General features: G+C 42.1%; 1 protein-coding gene across 1 annotated transcript in view; it reads left to right on the forward strand.

Moving 5' to 3' along the window:
- Positions 1–1,257: 1,257 nt before the first annotated feature.
- Positions 1,258–23,852, forward strand: part of LOC115116229 (5'-nucleotidase domain-containing protein 3-like) — a 43,437-nt gene continuing 20,842 nt past the window's right edge. The window contains exons 1-3 of the mRNA XM_065022301.1: positions 1,258–1,669; positions 5,485–5,669; positions 23,471–23,601. Coding sequence (XP_064878373.1) covers positions 1,345–1,669; positions 5,485–5,669; positions 23,471–23,601 — 641 coding nt within the window. The 5' untranslated portion in view covers positions 1,258–1,344. The remainder of the gene's footprint in view (positions 1,670–5,484; positions 5,670–23,470; positions 23,602–23,852) is intronic.

The raw sequence follows: 23,852 nt of genomic DNA on the forward strand, positions 1-23,852 counted from the left end.
GGGAGCCCAAATTGATCAAGTTATCCATTATAAGTACTTGGGTATTTGGATTGGCTGTGATAAGCTGTCTTTTAAAACACAATTTGAAAAGCTGAAGAAAAAAAATCCAAATCAAGATTGGTTTCTTTTATAGAAATAAATCCTGCCTCACTTTGGAAAGTAGTAGGAAGACTGTTCTCCCTGCCTCCCATTACTTGATTACGGTAATTTATACAACGGGTGGGTCTAATCTTGAATGCTACGGTTGTTACCCCCGGTTTGGGTAGCAACCTTAGATTTGTGTCGGGACTATATCTTGTAGAAGGATGACGTTGTATGAATAAATTAATCAAAACAACGTTAATGAAAATATGTCAATCATTATTTGACTATGTTGGTAAGCTGTTATATAAAAGTGATAATGCCCACAAAGGCAGTGTTTGGAGGATATATTGGCACGGTTTACCGGCCCTCGACTTTGTCTCCTGCCTAACAACACCCATGCCAATATATCCTCCTAACATCAGCTTCTCTGGCATTATCACTTAATTATACCATGGCATTGTTGAATACTCATTTCTGATAGGCTTAATGGGCATTGTAGAGATTGCATTATTTAAGCAATAATGCACAGGGGGTGTGGTATATGGCCAATACACCACGGCTAGGGGCTGTTCTCAGGCACGATGCTTAGCGGAGCTTATAACCCAGTTTATAATTCCCTTTAATGCATTTTCCTCCAAAACTCCACCTATTTGGTTAGTAGATACCTGCATTTTTCACCCCAATTTAGCTGAGACAGGTAGAAAAGTTCTCTCTACAGCTCCCGAGTGGCGCAGTGGTCTAGGACACTGCACCTCGGTGCAAGAAGCATCACTGCAGTACCTGGTTAGAATCCAGACTGCATCACATCTGGCCGTGATTGGGAGTCCCATAGGGCGGCGCACAATTGGCCGGGTTTGGCCGGGGTAGGCCGTAATTGTAAGTAAGAATTTGTTCTTAACCGACTCGCTTAGTTGAATAAAGGTTCAATTAAAAAACGATATTTTAAAAACATATTATTTATTTGTTTTCATAAATTACTCATTGCATTTTCTTGCTGTCACAATAGAGGTGGCCATTGATTAAAATTCTATATATTTTAAATGAGTTATCCACATTAAAATGTTTTGAAATGCGGGCTTTTATTTTGAACGTTACATTACCATACAACAGTGACGCCATCGTTTGTGCTACTGGCGGAACACTAGCGCATTCTGTTTCTGTATTTATATACATAACAGCGCTGTAGCCGCATGCATTTACCCAAATCCCACGACGTAGACAGAAGCAACCGACAATCCGAAGGGAACGATATCCATAACCATGACGCCCTTGTCACTGTCATTTTCGAGTCTGTTAAAGAATAAGGATTCTCTGCAGAAGTTTTTCAATTGCTACAATGCCTTCCACGCGCAGCACGACATACCACGGTACTTCGGAAACCGAACGCCGTGGAAGAAGGCTCGGTTATGGGAGCGGAATTTCAGTGCGGTGTCCCGCAGTAGGTTCATCGGCCAAGTGTTGGCGGAACAACCCTGTGCCAAAAACTATGCGAAGGAAGCTACTATGTGTACCACTTCTGCAAGTGGCCAAGACATGACCAACTGGTTGTGGTCTATTTACAACGAAACCAAAAAACAGACCGAAGGTAGGACATGCATCTGTTGAATCCATATGGTTGAGGATGTTAAACAATAATGTCCAAACCCTAATTATTTTTATTCCTTTGAAAGAAGCTAGGCGCAACTTGTTACTCACTGTATCAGCGGTGGCATGTTAATAACAAGTACCAGTTATTGTAATAAGTACTTCAAATCAAACTGTATTTGTCACATGCGCCGAATACAACAAGTGTGTGTGTGTGGGGGGGGGGGACTGTTATTGTACCAGTTATTGCCTGGTTCCTCTCTAGGTTTTGGCCTTTCTAGAGAGTTTTTCCTAGCCACCGTGCTTCTACACCTGCATTGCTTGCTGTTTGGGGGTTTTAGGCTGGGTTTCTGTACAGCACTTTGAGATATCAGCTGATGTACGAAGGGCTATATAAATACATTTGATTTATTGTAGGATTATTGTAGTTATTTTAACATGTACTCATTATTGTACCAGTACCAGTTGGGAGACACTGGACATGTCACCTGATGGCGAGTGACCAGGACTCTCTGTGTCACACTGTTGTTGACACCGACTGAATCGACATAGACTGTGACACTGGCATGTTGTTTTGCACAGTGATAACCTACTCTCCATCTCCTTGTCTCTGGAAATGAGCCCATCGTGTGTAACATATCAAAGCAATGGGTCAGGGGTCCCCTACTGACCGTTGTTCTACACAATACACATACCTTATATGCACATACCTACAATACACATACCTTACATGCACATACCTACAATACACACACCTACAATACACATACCTTATATGCACATACCTACAATACACACACCTACAATACACATACCTTATATGCACATACCTACAATACACATACCTTATATGCACATACCTACAATACACATACCTTATATGCACATACCTACAATACACATACCTTATATGCACATACCTACAATACACACACCTACAATACACATACCTTATATGCACATACCTACAATACACATACCTTATATGCACATACCTACAATACACATACCTTATATGCACATACCTACAATACACATACCTTATATGCACATACCTACAATACACACACCTACAATACACATACCTTATATGCACATACCTACAATACACATACCTTATATGCACATACCTACAATACACATACCTTATATGCACATACCTACAATACACATACCTTATATGCACATACCTACAATACACATACCTTATATGCACATACCTACAATACACATACCTTATATGCACATACCTACAATACACATACCTTACATGGACATACCTACAATGCATATACCTTATATGCACATACCTACAATACACATACCTTATATGCACATACCTACAATACACATACCTTACATGGACATACCTACAATGCATATACCTTATATGCACATACCTACAATACACACACCTACAAAACACATACCTTATATGCACATACCTACAATACACATACCTTATATGCACATACCTACAATACACATACCTTACATGCACATACCTACAATACACATACCTTATATGCACATACCTACAATACACATACCTTATATGCACATACCTACAATACATATACCTTATATGCACATACCTACAATACACATTACCTTATATATGCACATACCTACAATACACATTACCTTATATGCACATACCTACAATACACATACCGTATATGCACATACCTACAATACACATACCTTATATGCACATACCTACAATACACATTACCTTATATATGCACATACCTACAATACACATTACCTTATATGCACATACCTACAATACACATTACCTTATATGCACATACCTACAATACACATTACCTTATATGCACATACCTACAATACACATACCTTATATGCACATACCTACAATACACATTACCTTATATATGCACATACCTACAATACACATGACCTTATATATGCACATACCTACAATACACATGACTTTATATGCACATACCTACAATACACATACCTTATATGCACATACCTACAATACACATTACCTTATATATGCACATACCTACAATACACATGACCTTATATATGCACATACCTACAATACACATGACTTTATATGCACATACCTACAATACACATTACCTTATATATGCACATACCTACAATACACATTACCTTATATGCACATACCTACAATACACATTACCTTATATGCACATACCTACAATACACATACCGTATATGCACATACCTACAATACACATACCTTATATGCACACACCTACACCTACAATACATATACCTTATATGCACATACCTACAATACACATACCTCATATGCACATACCTACAATACATATACCTTATATGCACATACCTACAATACACATACCTTATATGCACATACCTACAATACACATACCTTATATGCACATACCTACAATACACATACCTTACATGCACATACCTACAATACACATACCTTATATGCACATACCTACAATACACATACCTTATATGCACATACCTACAATACATATACCTTATATATGCACATACCTACAATACACATGACCTTATATATGCACATACCTACAATACACATACCTTATATGCACACACCTACAATACACATACCTTATATGCACATACCTACAATACATATACCTTATATGCACATACCTACAATACACATACCTCATATGCACATACCTACAATACACATTACCGTATATATGCACATACCTACAATACACATTACCTTATATGCACATACCTACAATACACATACCTACAATACACATTACTTTATATGCACATACCTACAATACACATTACCTTATATGCACATACCTACAATACACATTACCTTATATGCACATTTCTACAATACACATACCTTATATGCACATACCTACAATACACATTACCGTATATATGCACATACCTACAATACACATTACCTTATATGCACATACCTACAATACACATACCTACAATACACATTACTTTATATGCACATACCTACAATACACATTACCTTATATGCACATACCTACAATACACATTACCTTATATGCACATACCTACAATACACATACCTTATATGCACATACCTACAATACACATGCCTTATATGCACATACCTACAATACACATACCGTATATGCACATACCTACAATACACATACCTTATATGCACATACCTACAATACACATTACCGTATATATGCACATACCTACAATACACATTACCTTATATGCACATACCTACAATACACATACCTACAATACACATTACTTTATATGCACATACCTACAATACACATGACCTTATATGCACATACCTACAATACACATTACCTTATATGCACATACCTACAATACACATACCTTATATGCACATACCTACAATACACATACCTTATATGCACATACCTACAATACACATACCTTATATGCACAGACCTACAATACACATACCTTATATGCACATACCTACAATACACATACCTTATATGCAGACCTAAAATAAAAAATATATAACAAATGAATAAATATGCAGACTTTCAGGGTGCATTGGTGCATTGATCTCCTTTAGCTAGAAACCTATATGATAGTGTTGACAAATGATATCAGAGGTCACGGATGCATCGTAATGCATCATAATTCATGTCACTAATCAGCAAGAGCATGACAGAGGCTTGTATTCATGTGCAGAGGGGCAATAGTTGTTTTTTTACCAACATTGACACAACACATTGAGAAAGCTTGAGGAAGAAATGTAAAACATGCATGTAATTCTTCTTGTTCTCCACCCTCTTGTTTTTCCTTCTCATTTAGCCCTGATCCCTGTGATCTCTAAGAACAGTGTGAACCCCGACACCATCTTTGCCAACAACGAGATGAGTCTGGGTGACATCGAGATCTATGGGTTTGACTATGACTACACTCTGGCCTTCTACTCCAGACACCTCCACACCCTCATCTTTAACATCGCCAGGGATATCCTCATCCAGGAGCACAGGGTAATGTCTGTTCCTCTAGCCTGGTCCTAGATCAGATCTGTAGCAGAGGGTCTTTTAATGTGACAGAGATGAAGTGGCACAACAGAGGAGCAGTAGCCTGATCCCAGATCTGTTAGTGCTGACAACTCTTATGGTAATTGTCATACAGGAAATTCCACGGTAACAGAATTATGCTTTGACTCAGATTTGTTCACTTTAAAATGTATGCCAAACAAAAACCAACATTTTAAGACGCGAGGCTGTGGCTCGTCTTCCTCTGCTACCTATTCTGCTGCTGCAGCCGTCTCCACCCGGGCCCCTCTGTTCCCCATTCTGCTTCTGCAGCCGTCTCCACCCGGGCCCCTCTGCTCCCTATTCTGCTGCTGCAGCCGTCTCCACCCGGGCCCCTCTGTTCCCCATTCTGCTGCTGCAGCCGTCTCCACCCGGGCTCCTCTGCTACCCATTCTGCTGCTGCAGCCGTCTCCACCCAGGCCCCTCTGCTACCTATTCTGCTGCTGCAGCCGTCTCCACCCGGGCCCCTCTGTTCCCCATTCTGCTGCTGCAGCCGTCTCCACCCGGGCCCCTCTGCTACCCATTCTGCTGCTGCAGCCGTCTCCACCCGGGCCCCTCTGCTACCTATTCTGCTGCTGCAGCCATCTCCACCCGGGCCCCTCTGCTCCCCATTCAGCTGCTGCAGCCATCTCCACCCGGGCCCCTCTGCTCCCCATTCAGCTGCTGCAGCCATCTCCACCCGGGCCCCTCTGCTCCCCATTCAGCTGCTGCAGCCATCTCCACCCGGGCCCCTCTAGCTACTGCCGTGACCAACGACCCGGTGCAGGCGGCTATCCAGCCGTCTTTAATACCTCTGATCCCAGGCTACAGCATATCCTCTTCATCAGAGAGTTTCGTGGTAGCACTTAATGTGACCTGACCTGACCTCGGCCCCCTTCCTCACTGAACCACATATCTCCACCCTTATCAGTGCCTGCCACATGTTGTTGCTCTTACTTTACTCAATACATTTCAAGCTTAATTTCCTCCACCATATACATTCCTCCTACAGATCAATCAATCAATCAATCAATCAAATGTATTTATAAAGCCCTTTTTACATCAGCTGATGACACAAAGTGCTGTACAGAAACCCAGCCTTAAATCAACCAAACAGCAAGCAATGCAGGTGTAGAAGCACGGTGGCTAGGAAAAACTCCCTAGAACCTAGGAAGAAACCTGGAGAGGAACCAGGCTCTGAGGGGTGGCCAGTCCTCTTCTGGCTGTGCCGGGTGGTGATTATAACAGAACATGGCCAAGATGTTCAAACGTTTATAGATGATCAGCAGGGTCAAATAATGATAATCACAGTGGTTGTAGAGGGTGCAACAGGTCAGTACCTCAGGAGTAAATGTCAGTTGGCTTTTCATAGCCGTTCATTCAGAGTTAGAGACAGCAGGTGCGGTAGAGAGAAAACTGCAGGTCAGGGATCCCAGGTAGCACGTTGAACAGTTCAAGGATCCATAGCCGCAGGCAGAACAGTTGAAACTGGAGCAGCAGCATGCCCAGCTGGGCTGGGGACAGCAAGGAGTCATCAGGTCAGGGAGTCCTCTGGGAGGGGAGGGAGAGAGAATTAGAGGGAGCATACTATTGCAGCATAAATACTGGAGGCTGTGACAGGAGGGGTCGGGAGACAGATAACCAGACTATGGCACTCAATATTTCAATAGGATACCTGATAATTAATCATATTTAAAGTTTAGGAGTCAAAATCCAGAACCCATCAGATCTTATTTTGACTCACAAAATCATTCAAACGAAGTCCGATGGGTTTTCTCCTACTTTTCCCAAATATTCTCATAACATCACAAACCTTGCTTACTGCGGTCAGTCGATGGCATATGTTCTTCAAAGGCAAGACGCATGAAATGAGATAAATAATTTAGCCTAAGCTACTAAAAATAGGCCTTTTAACAAGATTAAATCACGACAGGAGTGTTTTGATTCTTATTAAAGAGATGGGAGTCCAGACAGACAGGCTACTTTCGGACATTTTCGGAAAGGACATGTGGGCCTATAGAGAGAATCAGCCTGCACACGCCCATAAAAGCACCTGTCAATCAAAGTCACCAACACATGTCAGACACAAGTAACTATTTCTCCTTTCCTTAAAACGTATTAAAAAACCTAGCCCTACCTTAGACTTTTCTGAAAGTAGTCAAAAATATTATTAATTGACAAGGAAACTATTTGAGGGGACAACTATGGTATAGTATGAAGATGAAATTGGCATTTTGAATGGATGTTTAAAAAAAAAATATATATATATATATATATATATATAAATCAATGTTATTGAATTACCGTGTGAGGTGAAGAAAAAAATGACTGAGAAGCTTATTATACCTTATTAGTGTTGGTGAGTTAAAACAATCAGAAATCAGATGGGCACAAATGGGCACTTTCCTACATTTGACGTTGGCGAGAAGCAGGCCAGGTACTTCTATGCGTGCTCCGTCAACATTAACAGGACAGAGAAACCAGACACATTCTCTCACATGGGTCGTGTAACTGATGGTTACGAAATAAACCAAAACTTGTTTCTCAGAGGTGTAGCAGGTTGTGAACTCTGCAAACATTTTCACTCCGAGAATGAGAATGCTAAATAACTGTAGTTAATGCCTTAACAGAAATGGATGTAAGTACATGACAGGGATGAACAGTAAATTGCCTCTTTTACAAACGGATTATAAAAGTACATTGTGAGCCAACACTGTATAGTCTCGGATACTAATCCACTCTGCAGGTATAGGAGGTCGGCAATCATTCTTTTTTTGTCTCGCCAAGGGCGAGGGCAAATTATACCATGCCAGGTTGTAGAGGGTTGGCACAATGTCCATTTGACACAACATTAGCGCATTGCAGGCCTCAGAACCAGAACAACCTTGTCGACTGCTGTTGAATAATTAACGAATATTCAGACACATCCAACTTTTACATTTTTTTTAAAGGGAAGACCGATTTTATTTATTTATTTACTAGCAAGCAATGAAAACATACATTGTATAAAATAAAGTCCACACATCAAGCTGTTGTTTTACTGATGTGCTGTATAGCACCGTACAGCTAGCAGATTGTATGTATGTATGTATGTATGTATGTATGTATGTATGTATGTATGTATGTATGTACGTATGCATGTATGTATGTACGTATGTATGTACGTATGCATGTATGTATGTACGTATATGTATGTATGCATGTATGCATGTGTGTGTGTATGAAATGTAATGTATGTATGAAATGTAATGTATGAATGTAATGTAATGTAATGTAATGTAATGTATGTGATGCCAAGCTCCCCCCAAAAATGTAACTGAATTTAAATAATGATTGTGTCATTATACAATACATAGCCTAATTACCTACTGCATATTACGTACGGCAGAAGAAGAAAACATATATATATATATTTCAGATGTTGTTGGTACATAATTGGTCTAGCCTATACACATTCTAGTAATCCAGTATTATTATGCATACTGGATGGACTGGTTACCTTGTGCTACACTGCAAATGTTCTATCCATGAGTCTGGGAGAGAACCTACAGGCCTAGGGGATACTGTCGGTTCATTGGGGGCCTAGGGGATACTGTCAGTTCATTGGGGGCCTAGGGGATACTGTCGGTTCATTGGGGGCCTAGGGGATACTGTCGGTTCATTGGGGGCCTAGGGGATACTGTCGGTTCATTGGGGGCCTAGGGGATACTGTCGGTTCATTGGGGGCCTAGGGGATACTGTCGGTTCATTGGTGGCCTAGGGGATACTGTCGGTTAATTGGGGGCCTAGGGGATACTGGGTTCATTGGGGCCTAGGGGATACTGTCGGTTCATTGGGGGCCTAGGGGATACTGTCGGTTCATTGGTGGCCTAGGGGATACTGTCGGTTCATTGGGGGCCTAGGGGATACTGTCGGTTCATTGGGGGCCTAGGGGATACTGTCGGTTCATTGGGGGCCTCATTGGGGGGGATACTGTCGGTTCATTGGGGGCCTAGGGGATACTGTCGGTTCATTGGGGGCCTAGGGGATACTGTCGGTTCATTGGGGGCCTAGGGGATACTGTCGGTTCATTGGGGGCCTAGGGGATACTGTCGGTTCATTGGGGGCCTAGGGGATACTGTCGGTTCATTGGGGGCCTAGGGGATACTGTCGGTTCATTGGGGGCCTAGGGGATACTGTCGGTTCATTGGGGGCCTAGGGGATACTGTCGGTTCATTAGGGGGGGCCTGGGGGGGGATACTGTCGGTTCATTGGGGGCCTAGGGGATACTGGGATTACTGTCGGTTCATTGGGGGCCTAGGGGATACTGTCGGTTCATTGGGGGCCTAGGGGATACTGTCGGTTCATTGGGGGCCTAGGGGATACTGTCGGTTCATTGGGGGCATTTACATTTAATTTTGTATTTCATCTCATTAACACAAGATCTTCTGCAATAACTTGATATGTTGAGTCAGTCCTTGCAATCAGTTACATCTTGAATAATGGTTATGTTCTCCAGCCTCCCAGCAGCAAACTGCCATCGACATTCATCTATCAATTAAGAACTGTGGCTTTCAGCTTCAGTTGTGCTGCCTGTACACCTGTAGGCCTATTAATGCTAATTTCATGTACTTGTCTTTATTCTAATACTTTTTGTTCATTGTTACAGGTGGAGCTTCAGTTTCTAATAACCAGGGTTACATCTTACCTGAACTAATTCGGGGAAATGCAAGCTAACATCCTACCCAACTAACAACGGTTGGTCCCATAGTCATCACCTTCAGTTTGCAAATGAAGGCTGCCCAGTAATTTTTAAAATGTTTTTCATTTTTTGTTTCACCTTTATTTAACCAGGTAGGCCAGTTGATTACAAGTTCTCATTTACAATTGCGACCTGGCCAAGGTAAAGCAAAGCAGTTCGACACATACATCAACACATAGTTACACATGTAATAAACAAACATACAGTCAACAATACAGTAGGAAAAGTCTATATACAGTATGTGCAAATGAGGTAGGATAAGAGAGGTAAAGGCAATAAGGCCATGGTGGCGAAGTAATTACAATATAGCAATTAAACACTGGAATGGTAGAATGTGCAGAAGATGAATGTGCAAGGAGAGATTCTTGGGTGCAAAGGAGCAAGATAAATAAATAGAGTATGGGGATGAGGTAGTTGGATGGGCTATTTACAGATGGGTTATGTACAGGTGCAATGATCTGTGAGCTGCTCTGACAGCTGGTGCTTAAAGCTAGTGAGGGAGGTAAGAGCAATGGGTTCCACCATGCTGGGTCCTTTACTCATTTCATGTATTAATGCTCATTTCACTGCTAGCGTGCAATGTTCATCTGGCAACTGCACGTCCAAGTTTTTAATTTACACTTTTACTCAAGTGCCTTTTCATGTTACAACAGTGCCTGATAATCTCAAGATGCTTTAATTGAACCTTTCTGCAGTTTGTTGCCCTTTTACGTTACAGGTAAACGGTAACTCTATCGAGGGCCTCATCTCAGGAATATCAACGGCATGTCGCACACTAGGCGAAAACACTCTCTCAGGCAACACTTACTTACTTCTTGTTGCTTTGTTTCATTGCTTTGTCTCTTTGCCCATTCATATTCAGTCAGCACGACTCTTCTTCATCGCAACACTTTTATTCTCAGTGCTAAGCTACCTGCTACTTCCTGTTCTACAGCATATGCTCGTAGCCCTCAGGTGGTTTCCCTCGGCGTTGACGTCTTTTTTGACTGGTTTTCCCTGGTTTCCTTCTAATGGCCAGTTCGCATCTTCTGTCACTTTCCTTCATGTGATTTAGGTTTTTCTGATTTGGTCTTTTCACGTGAATCACTAGAGCCTCACTCTCAAGCTTTTTAAATCAGGTTCCTAGGGTACTATCATCATAGCTAGCACTTACACTGAATCCATTCTCATGCGTTATGCTAATATATATTCCTGCTTGACCTCGCTCTGATCCCCGTCATTCTCCTTTCATCTCTCTACAACCCACATCTGTTTTCACTCATCTCCTCTCAAGTTATATAAAGGGGTAATATTTTACCTGGTCACTGGTCACTCGTTCAGAACTGTAGTTGCAGCCACGTTAGGATATAATTCAACCTTCACCCTCATGCTCTGCTTACACCTTACATGTTAGGCCCAAATCTATCGTCCGTCCTCTCAGCAATGGTCCTTTTTATCATAGCTTTCAAAAGTTACTTTAGTTGGCGAGTATCCATTTTAAACTCATTCATATAGTCATTCATTATTACACTTTCATCATCAAGGCACTCAGCAGGCCGCCATTCGGTCAGACACTCTTTGGCACGTGTCCCTATCACTTTGTATGACTTAGTTCGACGCCAAGCCAATGTCTCATTATATCATACAAATTGCATTACAGAGGTCCTACATACAAGCCTACGTAGCATTTCGTCTTAACACATGGTGTTCAACCTGCCCATGTTTTAATGAAAATTACACATAATACTTTCCAACACAGTATAATCTCACTTCTGTTATATTTCTTTCATGCGTCTATTTTACATGTAGATAGTCATTGTTTTTAATCTTTAGATCCAATTGTTGTTTCGTTGCATCCCTTCTCCCTGGTAAGTAACTGATTATTCTGGGGTGGGTTTCGATGCCAGCGGTCCTGCCTACCTACCTGGCTTCGAGGATCTTCCCTCTGTCGTTATTGTTCGCTCAGTTAAAATGTACTAGATTGAAATAGAGTTTAGGAAAGTGCAATCAGGAAGGCTGGTTTGAATGCTCGTTTAACTTCATTCAGTAAGTATAACATAATTCACTCTGTTTCATATTCTACGGGCATAGTGGGAATGAATACTAACGTATCATCATCATCATCATCATCATCATCATCATCATAACGTCTTGTTTCTCCTCTTTCCTATTAGCCATGTTGTGAAATGTCCTTCACCTATTGACCTTATAGCCTATAAGCACGGCACGATACTGCACATTCCTCACGCTTGCTGTTCAACCTATGGGCTCACTCTTACAATGATCACTTCCTTCTCTCTTAACCAATGGGGTGTAAATCTTGGGATGTATTTATATGTTAAATTCCCCATGTTTTCTCACTTGCTGTTTTTCTGCAGCAGTTGTTGCCATCTACTTCCCTCCCACCACCAGCTATAATATCCTTAATGTCTGTCAACAGAACTCCTTTACCCCAACGGGGTTGTTTTGATGCCAGCAGTTGTTGCCATCTACTTCCCTACCACCACCAGCTATAATATCCTTAATGTCTGTCAACAGAACTCCTTTACCCCAACGGGGTTGTTTTGATGCCAGCAGTTGTTGCCATCCACTTCCCTCCCACCACCAGCTATAATATCCTTAATGCCCGTCAACAGAACTCCTTTACCCCAACGGGGTTGTTTTGATGCTAGCAGTACCGCATTGGGGCTATCTGCCCTCACCTAATCTGGCTCCTAGGATCTTCCCTCTTGAGACGAGGCAATTCGACAGACTATTTAATCAAATGTCATATTGCATTCCGTCTTTGTTCATTCAGTAAAGCCTGTCCTCGATTGAATTACAGTAGGTGAAGTGGATTTACCTCCGCTAATGGCATTATGGTAACAGAAGTACATGTCCCTGACCTGTAACTATACAGAAATGCATGATTATGGATCTGAATATCATTCTCTTCATGGTGATGTATCCTAAATAGGTACACAAAGGAAGAAATATGCAATATCCTTATTTTTATTATCCTTATTTTTATTATTCTTATTATTCTACACATGGGCTATTAGTTTAATGAGCTCCGCCCCCAAACAAGTCCACATTTGGTTGTTTTCCGGACCAGACAAAATCTGAAACAATCGTAGACGTCTATGTCTATGACATCACAGTAGAGTACAGTACAGTCCCCATCCTATATCTCAGATATTGTATCTCCCTACGAGCCAGGATGCAGACTGAGATTCTCTGACAGGGCTACTGTTGACCATTCCAGGGATTTGTCTGCCATTGTAATCCTTGGGCGAGCCGCCTAAGCATTTTTTTCAGGTCGCCTAAGTCCAAACAGTTAAAAAAAAAAAAAATATATATATATATATATATACAGTACCAGTCAAAAGTTTGGACACACCTACTCATTCAAGGGTTTTTCTTTATTTTGGACTATTTTCTACATAGAATAATAGTGAAGACATCATAATATGTCAGTGAAAGGGAGGACAGTAACAGGAGACACTATGAGCTGAACATAACAGTCAGTGGTAGAGAGGACAGTAACAGGAGACACTATGAGCTGAACATAACAGTCAGTAGAAGGGAGGACAGTAACAGGAGACACTATGAGCTGAACATAACAGTCAGTGGAAGGGAGGACAGTAACAGGAGACACTATGAGCTGAACATAACAGGAGACACTATGAGCTGAACATAACAGGAGACACTATGAGCTGAACATAACAGTCAGTGGAAGGGAGGACAGTAACAGGAGACACTATGAGCTGAACATAACAGTCAGTGGAAGAGAGGACAGTAACAGGAGACACTATGAGCTGAACATAACAGTCAGTAGAAGGGAGGACAGTAACAGGAGACACTATGAGCTGAACATAACAGTCAGTGGAAGAGAGGACAGTAACAGGAGACACTATGAGCTGAACATAACAGTCAGTGGAAGAGAGGACAGTAACAGGAGACACTATGAGCTGAACATAACAGTCAGTAGAAGGGAGGACAGTAACAGGAGACACTATGAGCTGAACATAACAGGAGACACTATGAGCTGAACATAACAGGAGACACTATGAGCTGAACATAACAGGAGACACTATGAGCTGAACATAACAGTCAGTGGAAGAGAGGACAGTAACAGGAGACACTATGAGCTGAACATAACAGTCAGTAGAAGGGAGGACAATAACAGGAGACACTATGAGCTGAACATAACAGTCAGTAGAAGAGAGGACAGTAACAGGAGACACTATGAGATGAACATAACAGGAGACACTATGAGCTGAACATAACAGTCAGTAGAAGAGAGGACAGTAGCAGGAGACACTATGAGATGAACATAACAGGAGACACTATGAGCTGAACATAACAGTCAGTAGAAGAGAGGACAGTAACAGGAGACACTATGAGCTGAACATAACAGTCAGTAGAAGGGAGGACAGTAACAGGAGACACTATGAGCTGAACATAACAGTCAGTAGAAGAGAGGACAGTAGCAGGAGACACTATGAGCTGAACATAACAGTCAGTGGTAGAGAGGACAGTAACAGGAGACACTATGAGCTGAACATAACAGTCAGTAGAAGGGAGGACAGTAACAGGAGACACTATGAGCTGAACATAACAGTCAGTGGAAGGGAGGACAGTAACAGGAGACACTATGAGCTGAACATAACAGGAGACACTATGAGCTGAACATAACAGGAGACACTATGAGCTGAACATAACAGTCAGTGGAAGAGAGGACAGTAACAGGAGACACTATGAGCTGAACATAACAGTCAGTGGAAGAGAGGACAGTAACAGGAGACACTATGAGCTGAACATAACAGGAGACACTATGAGCTGAACATAACAGTCAGTGGAAGAGAGGACAGTAACAGGAGACACTATGAGCTGAACATAACAGTCAGTGGAAGGGAGGACAGTAACAGGAGACACTATGAGCTGAACATAACAGGAGTCAGCTGAACATAACAGTCAGAGAGGACAGTAACAGGAGACACTGAGCTGAACATAACAGTCAGTAGAAGGGAGGACAGTAACAGGAGACACTATGAGCTGAACATAACAGTCAGTAGAAGAGAGGACAGTAACAGGAGACACTATGAGATGAACATAACAGGAGAACTATGATAACAGTCAGTAGAAGGGAGGACAGTAACAGGAGACACTATGAGCTGAACATAACAGTCAGTAGAAGGGAGGACAGTAACAGGAGACACTATGAGCTGAACATAACAGTCAGTAGAAGAGAGGACAGTAACAGGAGACACTATGAGCTGAACATAACAGTCAGTGGAAGGGAGGACAGTAACAGGAGACACTATGAGCTGAACATAACAGTCAGTAGAAGGGAGGACAGTAACAGGAGACACTATGAGCTGAACATAACAGTCAGTGGAAGAGAGGACAGTAACAGGAGACACTATGAGCTGAACATAACAGTCAGTGGAAGGGAGGACAGTAACAGGAGACACTATGAGCTGAACATAACAGTCAGTTGAAGAGAGGACAGTAACAGGAGACACTATGAGCTGAACATAACAGTCAGTAGAAGAGAGGACAGTAACAGGAGACACTATGAGCTGAACATAACAGTCAGTAGAATAGAGGACAGTAACAGGAGACACTATGAGCTGAACATAACAGTCAGTAGAAGAGAGGACAGTAACAGGAGACACTATGAGCTGAACATAACAGTCAGTAGAAGGGAGGACAGTAACAGGAGACACTATGAGCTGAACATAACAGTCAGTGGAAGGGAGGACAGTAACAGGAGACACTATGAGCTGAACATAACAGTCAGTAGAAGGGAGGACAGTAACAGGAGACACTATGAGCTGAACATAACAGTCAGTGGTAGAGAGGACAGTAACAGGAGACACTATGAGCTGAACATAACAGTCAGTAGAAGGGAGGACAGTAAACAGGAGACACTATGAGCTGAACATAACAGTCAGTAGAAGGGAGGACAGTAACAGGAGACACTATGAGCTGAACATAACAGTCAGTGGAAGGGAGGACAGTAACAGGAGACACTATGAGCTGAACATAACAGTCAGTAGAAGGGAGGACAGTAACAGGAGACATTATGAGCTGAACATAACAGTCAGTAGAAGGGAGGACAGTAACAGGAGACACTATGAGCTGAACATAACAGTCAGTGGAAGAGAGGACAGTAACAGGAGACACTATGAGCTGAACATAACAGTCAGTGGAAGGGAGGACAGTAACAGGAGACACTATGAGCTGAACATGACAGTCAGTGGTAGAGAGGACAGTAACAGGAGACTATGAGCTGAACATAACAGTCAGTGGAAGAGAGGACAGTAACAGGAGACTATGAGCTGAACATAACAGTCAGTGGTAGAGAGGACAGTAACAGGAGACACTATGAGCTGAACATAACAGTCAGTAGAAGGGAGGACAGTAACAGGAGACACTATGAGCTGAACATAACAGTCAGTAGAAGGGAGGACAGTAACAGGAGACTATGAGATGAACATAACAGTCAGTAGAAGGGAGGACAGTAACAGGAGACACTATGAGCTGAACATAACAGTCAGTAGAACGGAGGACAGTAACAGGAGACACTATGAGCTGAACATAACAGTCAGTAGAAGAGAGGACAGTAGCAGGAGACACTATGAGCTGAACATAACAGTGGAAGGGAGGACAGAAGGGAGGAACATAACACAGTAACAGGAGACACTATGAGCTGAACATAACAGTCAGTGGAAGAGGACAGTAACAGGAGACACTATGAGCTGAACATAACAGTCAGTGGAAGGGAGGACAGTAGCAGGAGACACTATGAGCTGAACATAACAGTCAGTGGAAGGGAGGACAGTAACAGGAGACACTATGAGCTGAACATAACAGTCAGTAGAAGTGAGGACAGTAACAGGAGACACTATGAGCTGAACATAACAGTCAGTAGAAGAGAGGACAGTAACAGGAGACACTATGAGATGAACATAACAGGAGACACTATGAGCTGAACATAACAGTCAGTAGAAGAGAGGACAGTAGCAGGAGACACTATGAGATGAACATAACAGGAGACACTATGAGCTGAACATAACAGTCAGTAGAAGAGAGGACAGTAACAGGAGACACTATGAGCTGAACATAACAGTCAGTAGAAGGGAGGACAGTAACAGGAGACACTATGAGCTGAACATAACAGTCAGTAGAAGAGAGGACAGTAGCAGGAGACACTATGAGCTGAACATAACAGTCAGTGGAAGGGAGGACAGTAACAGGAGACACTATGAGCTGAACATAACAGTCAGTAGAAGGGAGGACAGTAACAGGAGACACTATGAGCTGAACATAACAGTCAGTGGAAGAGAGGACAGTAACAGGAGACACTATGAGCTGAACATAACAGTCAGTGGAAGGGAGGACAGTAACAGGAGACACTATGAGCTGAACATAACAGTCAGTTGAAGAGAGGACAGTAACAGGAGACACTATGAGCTGAACATAACAGTCAGTAGAAGAGAGGACAGTAACAGGAGACACTATGAGCTGAACATAACAGTCAGTAGAAGGGAGGACAGTAACAGGAGACACTATGAGCTGAACATAACAGTCAGTAGAAGAGAGGACAGTAACAGGAGACACTATGAGCTGAACATAACAGTCAGTAGAAGGGAGGACAGTAACAGGAGACACTATGAGCTGAACATAACAGTCAGTGGAAGGGAGGACAGTAACAGGAGACACTATGAGCTGAACATAACAGTCAGTAGAAGGGAGGACAGTAACAGGAGACATTATGAGCTGAACATAACAGTCAGTAGAAGGGAGGACAGTAACAGGAGACACTATGAGCTGAACATAACAGTCAGTGGAAGAGAGGACAGTAACAGGAGACACTATGAGCTGAACATAACAGTCAGTGGAAGAGAGGACAGTAACAGGAGACACTATGAGCTGAACATAACAGTCAGTGGAAGAGAGGACAGTAACAGGAGACACTATGAGCTGAACATAACAGTCAGTGGAAGGGAGGACAGTAACAGGAGACACTATGAGCTGAACATAACAGTCAGTGGAAGGGAGGACAGTAACAGGAGACACTATGAGCTGAACATAACAGTCAGTAGAAGGGAGGACAGTAACAGGAGACACTATGAGCTGAACATAACAGTCAGTAGAAGGGAGGACAGTAACAGGAGACACTATGAGCTGAACATAACAGTCAGTGGAAGGGAGGACAGTAACAGGAGACACTATGAGCTGAACATAACAGTCAGTAGAAGGGAGGACAGTAACAGGAGACATTATGAGCTGAACATAACAGTCAGTAGAAGGGAGGACAGTAACAGGAGACACTATGAGCTGAACATAACAGTCAGTGGAAGAGAGGACAGTAACAGGAGACACTATGAGCTGAACATAACAGTCAGTGGAAGGGAGGACAGTAACAGGAGACACTATGAGCTGAACATAACAGTCAGTGGTAGAGAGGACAGTAACAGGAGACTATGAGCTGAACATAACAGTCAGTGGAAGAGAGGACAGTAACAGGAGACTATGAGCTGAACATAACAGTCAGTGGTAGAGAGGACAGTAACAGGAGACACTATGAGCTGAACATAACAGTCAGTAGAAGGGAGGACAGTAACAGGAGACACTATGAGCTGAACATAACAGTCAGTAGAAGAGAGGACAGTAGCAGGAGACACTATGAGCTGAACATAACAGTCAGTGGAAGGGAGGACAGTAACAGGAGACACTATGAGCTGAACATAACAGTCAGTAGAAGGGAGGACAGTAACAGGAGACACTATGAGCTGAACATAACAGTCAGTGGAAGAGAGGACAGTAACAGGAGACACTATGAGCTGAACATAACAGTCAGTGGTAGAGAGGACAGTAACAGGAGACACTATGAGCTGAACATAACAGTCAGTAGAAGGGAGGACAGTAACAGGAGACACTATGAGCTGAACATAACAGTCAGTAGAAGGGAGGACAGTAACAGGAGACACTATGAGCTGAACATAACAGTCAGTGGAAGGGAGGACAGTAACAGGAGACACTATGAGCTGAACATAACAGTCAGTAGAAGGGAGGACAGTAACAGGAGACACTATGAGCTGAACATAACAGTCAGTGGAAGAGAGGACAGTAACAGGAGACACTATGAGCTGAACATAACAGTCAGCGGAAGGGAGGACAGTAACAGGAGACACTATGAGCTGAACATAACAGTCAGTGGTAGAGAGGACAGTAACAGGAGACTATGAGCTGAACATAACAGTCAGTGGAAGAGAGGACAGTAACAGGAGACTATGAGCTGAACATAACAGTCAGTGGTAGAGAGGACAGTAACAGGAGACACTATGAGCTGAACATAACAGTCAGTAGAAGGGAGGACAGTAACAGGAGACACTATGAGCTGAACATAACAGTCAGTAGAAGGGAGGACAGTAACAGGAGACTATGAGATGAACATAACAGTCAGTAGAAGGGAGGACAGTAACAGGAGACACTATGAGCTGAACATAACAGTCAGTAGAAGGGAGGACAGTAACAGGAGACACTATGAGCTGAACATAACAGTCAGTAGAAGAGAGGACAGTAGCAGGAGACACTATGAGCTGAACATAACAGTCAGTGGAAGGGAGGACAGTAGCAGGAGACACTATGAGCTGAACATAACAGTCAGTAGAAGGGAGGACAGTAGCAGGAGACACTATGAGCTGAACATAACAGTCAGTGGAAGGGAGGACAGTAACAGGAGACACTATGAGCTGAACATAACAGTCAGTAGAAGGGAGGACAGTAACAGGAGACACTATGAGCTGAACATAACAGTCAGTAGAAGAGAGGACAGTAACAGGAGACACTATGAGCTGAACATAACAGTCAGTGGAAGAGAGGACAGTAACAGGAGACACTATGAGCTGAACATAACAGGAGACACTATGAGCTGAACATAACAGGAGACATTATGAGCTGAACATAACAGTCAGTGGAAGAGAGGACAGTAACAGGAGACACTATGAGCTGAACATAACAGTCAGTAGAAGGGAGGACAGTAACAGGAGACACTATGAGCTGAACATAACAGTCAGTGGAAGGGAGGACAGTAACAGGAGACATTATGACCTGAACATAACAGTCAGTGGAAGAGAGGACAGTAACAGGAGACATTATGACCTGAACATAACAGTCAGTGGAAGGGAGGACAGTAACAGGAGACACTATGAGCTGAACATAACAGTATGTCAGTAGAAGAGAGGACAGTAACAGGAGACACTATGAGCTGAACATAACAGTCAGTGGAAGAGAGGACAGTAACAGGAGACACTATGAGCTGAACATAACAGTATGTCAGTAGAAGAGAGGACAGTAACAGGAGACACTATGAGCTGAACATAACAGTCAGTGGAAGAGAGGACAGTAACAGGAGACATTATGAGCTGAACATAACAGTCAGTGGAAGAGAGGACAGTAACAGGAGACATTATGAGCTGAACATAACAGTCAGTGGAAGGGAGGACAGTAACAGGAGACACTATGAGCTGAACATAACAGTCAGTAGAAGGGAGGACAGTAACAGGAGACACTATGAGCTGAACATAACAGTCAGTAGAAGGGAGGACAGTAACAGGAGACACTATGAGCTGAACATAACAGTCAGTGGAAGGGAGGACAGTAACAGGAGACACTATGAGCTAAACATAACAGTCAGTAGAAGGGAGGACAGTAACAGGAGACATTATGAGCTGAACATAACAGTCAGTGGAAGGGAGGACAGTAACAGGAGACACTATGAGCTGAACATAACAGTCAGTAGAAGGGAGGACAGTAACAGGAGACACTATGAGCTGAACATAACAGTCAGTGGAAGTAGCAGGTGACCCAACTGTGGTTTGTGTCTACCTTGATATCCCATTGTAGCGGATTCAATTACAGTAATTCTGTTGTTATTTTCTTGTTAAATCCGCTACCGATTTGGTAAAAGAATTATGAGTTTTAATCACATAATAATTATTAAACTTGATATCAGTAAACACACAGTAACTAATTAGTAGATCTACCTTTTCATGTTACTTTTGTGAACTTTTATCTTCGTTACACGAGGGAGAGAAATTAGAAATGATCTGAGCCTTTGCTTACTGCTCATTTTTTAGAAGGGAAAATGCTTGAAATAATCATGACTTAATTTCTCAAAAATATAGACTCTTTATTTTCATTTGACACTCAATTTGACATGTTGGTGCTCATGTGTCCGTTTAGATGGAAAAGATTATACCAAGTTTGTGTTGTATTGCCAATTCCTTGCCGGGGGGGGGGGGTCTGTTTGTCTATTCTGGTTTCCCAGATCTGTTTGTCGTGTTTTGCCAATAGGAGTTGGCAAGAACGTAAATAGCAAGAACATAAATAGCCAACTCCTATGGTCGTTGTCACTCTAAACTCCTATGGTCGTTGTCACTCTAAACTCCTATGGTCGTTGTCACTCTAAACTCCTATGGTCGTTGTCACTCTAAACTCCTATGGTCGTTGTCACTCTAAACTCCTATGGTCGTTGTCACTCTAAACTCCTATGGTCGTTGTCACTCTAAACTCCTATGGTCGTTGTCACTCTAAACTCTTATGGTCGTTGTCACTCTAAACTCCTATGGTCGTTGTCACTCTAAACTCCTATGGTCGTTGTCACTCTAAACTCCTATGGTCGTTGTCACTCTAAACTCCTATGGTCTGACAACACAACAATCATAGGATCATAGGATTGATGATGTCACAAACAGCTCCTATGGTCATTGCCAATTTGCCATTGAATGCTTTTGAAAATGATTTCACAAGTCCCATTTCACATGATATGCCTAAATAAATAATAACTACTCGGCTAATAAATCAACTTTTTTTTTTTTTTTTTTTGATAGGTTAATTAAATTATCATGTTATTTCAAGTTTTCCCTTTGGAGCGCAATAGGCAGAAATTATATTGGTTTATCATTGCAACATTTGGTGTACAGTCACATTCCCTGTGGTTGTCTGAAGCATTCTATGGAGTTCACAGCTTGTCTCATCGCGATTGGTATTCCCTGTAATTTGCAACAATGTCAATAAACGTCATCTCTCTCTGTCCTTTGCGGTACCTCGAGCTGTCGTGATTACCAGATGAGCAACACTTTTTACGAGTTGATTCGACTCCTGGCTCAGTTTGTCAGCTGTGTCATCTTAAAACCTACGTTGAGAGTTTGTTGTTGTTGTTGTTGTTGTTGTTGTCCTAAAACATGTTTTAACGTGATTCCTTGGACGTTTTCTACGATGCTTTGTGGATACGGCCCCAGGTCGTGTTTGTGCAGTACAACCAAATCCTTTGGTCGTTGGCAGGCCAAACTAGCACTGGCATAAGACTGCACTCACTGGCACATGAAAGACCACTCTGCTCCAGATGCATATTCATCAAATCATATTAACTGAAGACTGTTATATCATGTAATTCTGTTGGACTTGACAAAGCACAGGCCATGTCTTTGTTTGTAACCTTGACAACCCCACTTGGCATATTTTTCCAAATAGAGGTTCTATTTATACTGTCAGTGTCTGTCTGTTAAAGTTAACAAATTATTTTCTAATAGTGGTGAGAAAATCATTGGAGAAAAATGAGTTAAAGTAGTGTGTTTTTAAAAAAAGTATTCAGCCTTTTCAAGATCTTCCTCTGAGAATTGGTATAAGTGGACTTTTTGCAAAGCCTATGTTCAAAGAACGAAGATTTGACTGAGCGTTTTAAAATCTGTGTCTCCAATAAATGGTGATAAACCATAGATCCTTGTTTCTGTTCCGCTCCAAGCTTCAGTGATAACGTCTCATTTTCTCATGGGGCGGCAGGGTAGCCTAGTGGTTAGAGTGGAGGGGCGGTAGGGTAGCCTAGTGGTTAGAGCGTTGGACTAGAAACCGGGAGGTTGCAAGTTCAAATCCCCGAGCTGACAAGGTACAAATCTGTTGTTCTGCCCCTGAACAGGCAGTTAACCCACTGTTGTTCTTAACTGACTTGCCTAGTTAAATAAAGGTAAAAATAAAATGTTTTTTTCTTCTGCCTTAGTACCCTGAGGGCTTGCGAGAGTATGAGTACATCCCTAACTTTGTTGTCAGAGGACTGCACTATGATGTCCAAAGGGCTTTGCTGATGAAGATAGATGCCTTTCACTACATACAGCTGGGAACCGTATACAGGTGCAGTCTAGCTATTACTATGAATACATTGGTTAAAGGCCTAGTGCAGTCAAAAACATGATTTTCCTGTTATGTTTTTTTAATGATATATTTCCACAGTATGAGGTTGAAATAATACTATGAAATTGTGAAAGTTATGATAATGGCCTTTTGGTGTAAAATCTGTTTGAAAAGGCTGCCTGAAATTTCAGCCTGTTTTGGTGGGATGGAGTTTTGGTCTGCCTAGTTAGACCAATAAGAAAGAGTTCCAA

This window comes from Oncorhynchus nerka, linkage group LG9a, assembly GCF_034236695.1.
Source record: "Oncorhynchus nerka isolate Pitt River linkage group LG9a, Oner_Uvic_2.0, whole genome shotgun sequence".
In the NCBI taxonomy this organism is placed as follows: domain Eukaryota; kingdom Metazoa; phylum Chordata; class Actinopteri; order Salmoniformes; family Salmonidae; genus Oncorhynchus; species Oncorhynchus nerka.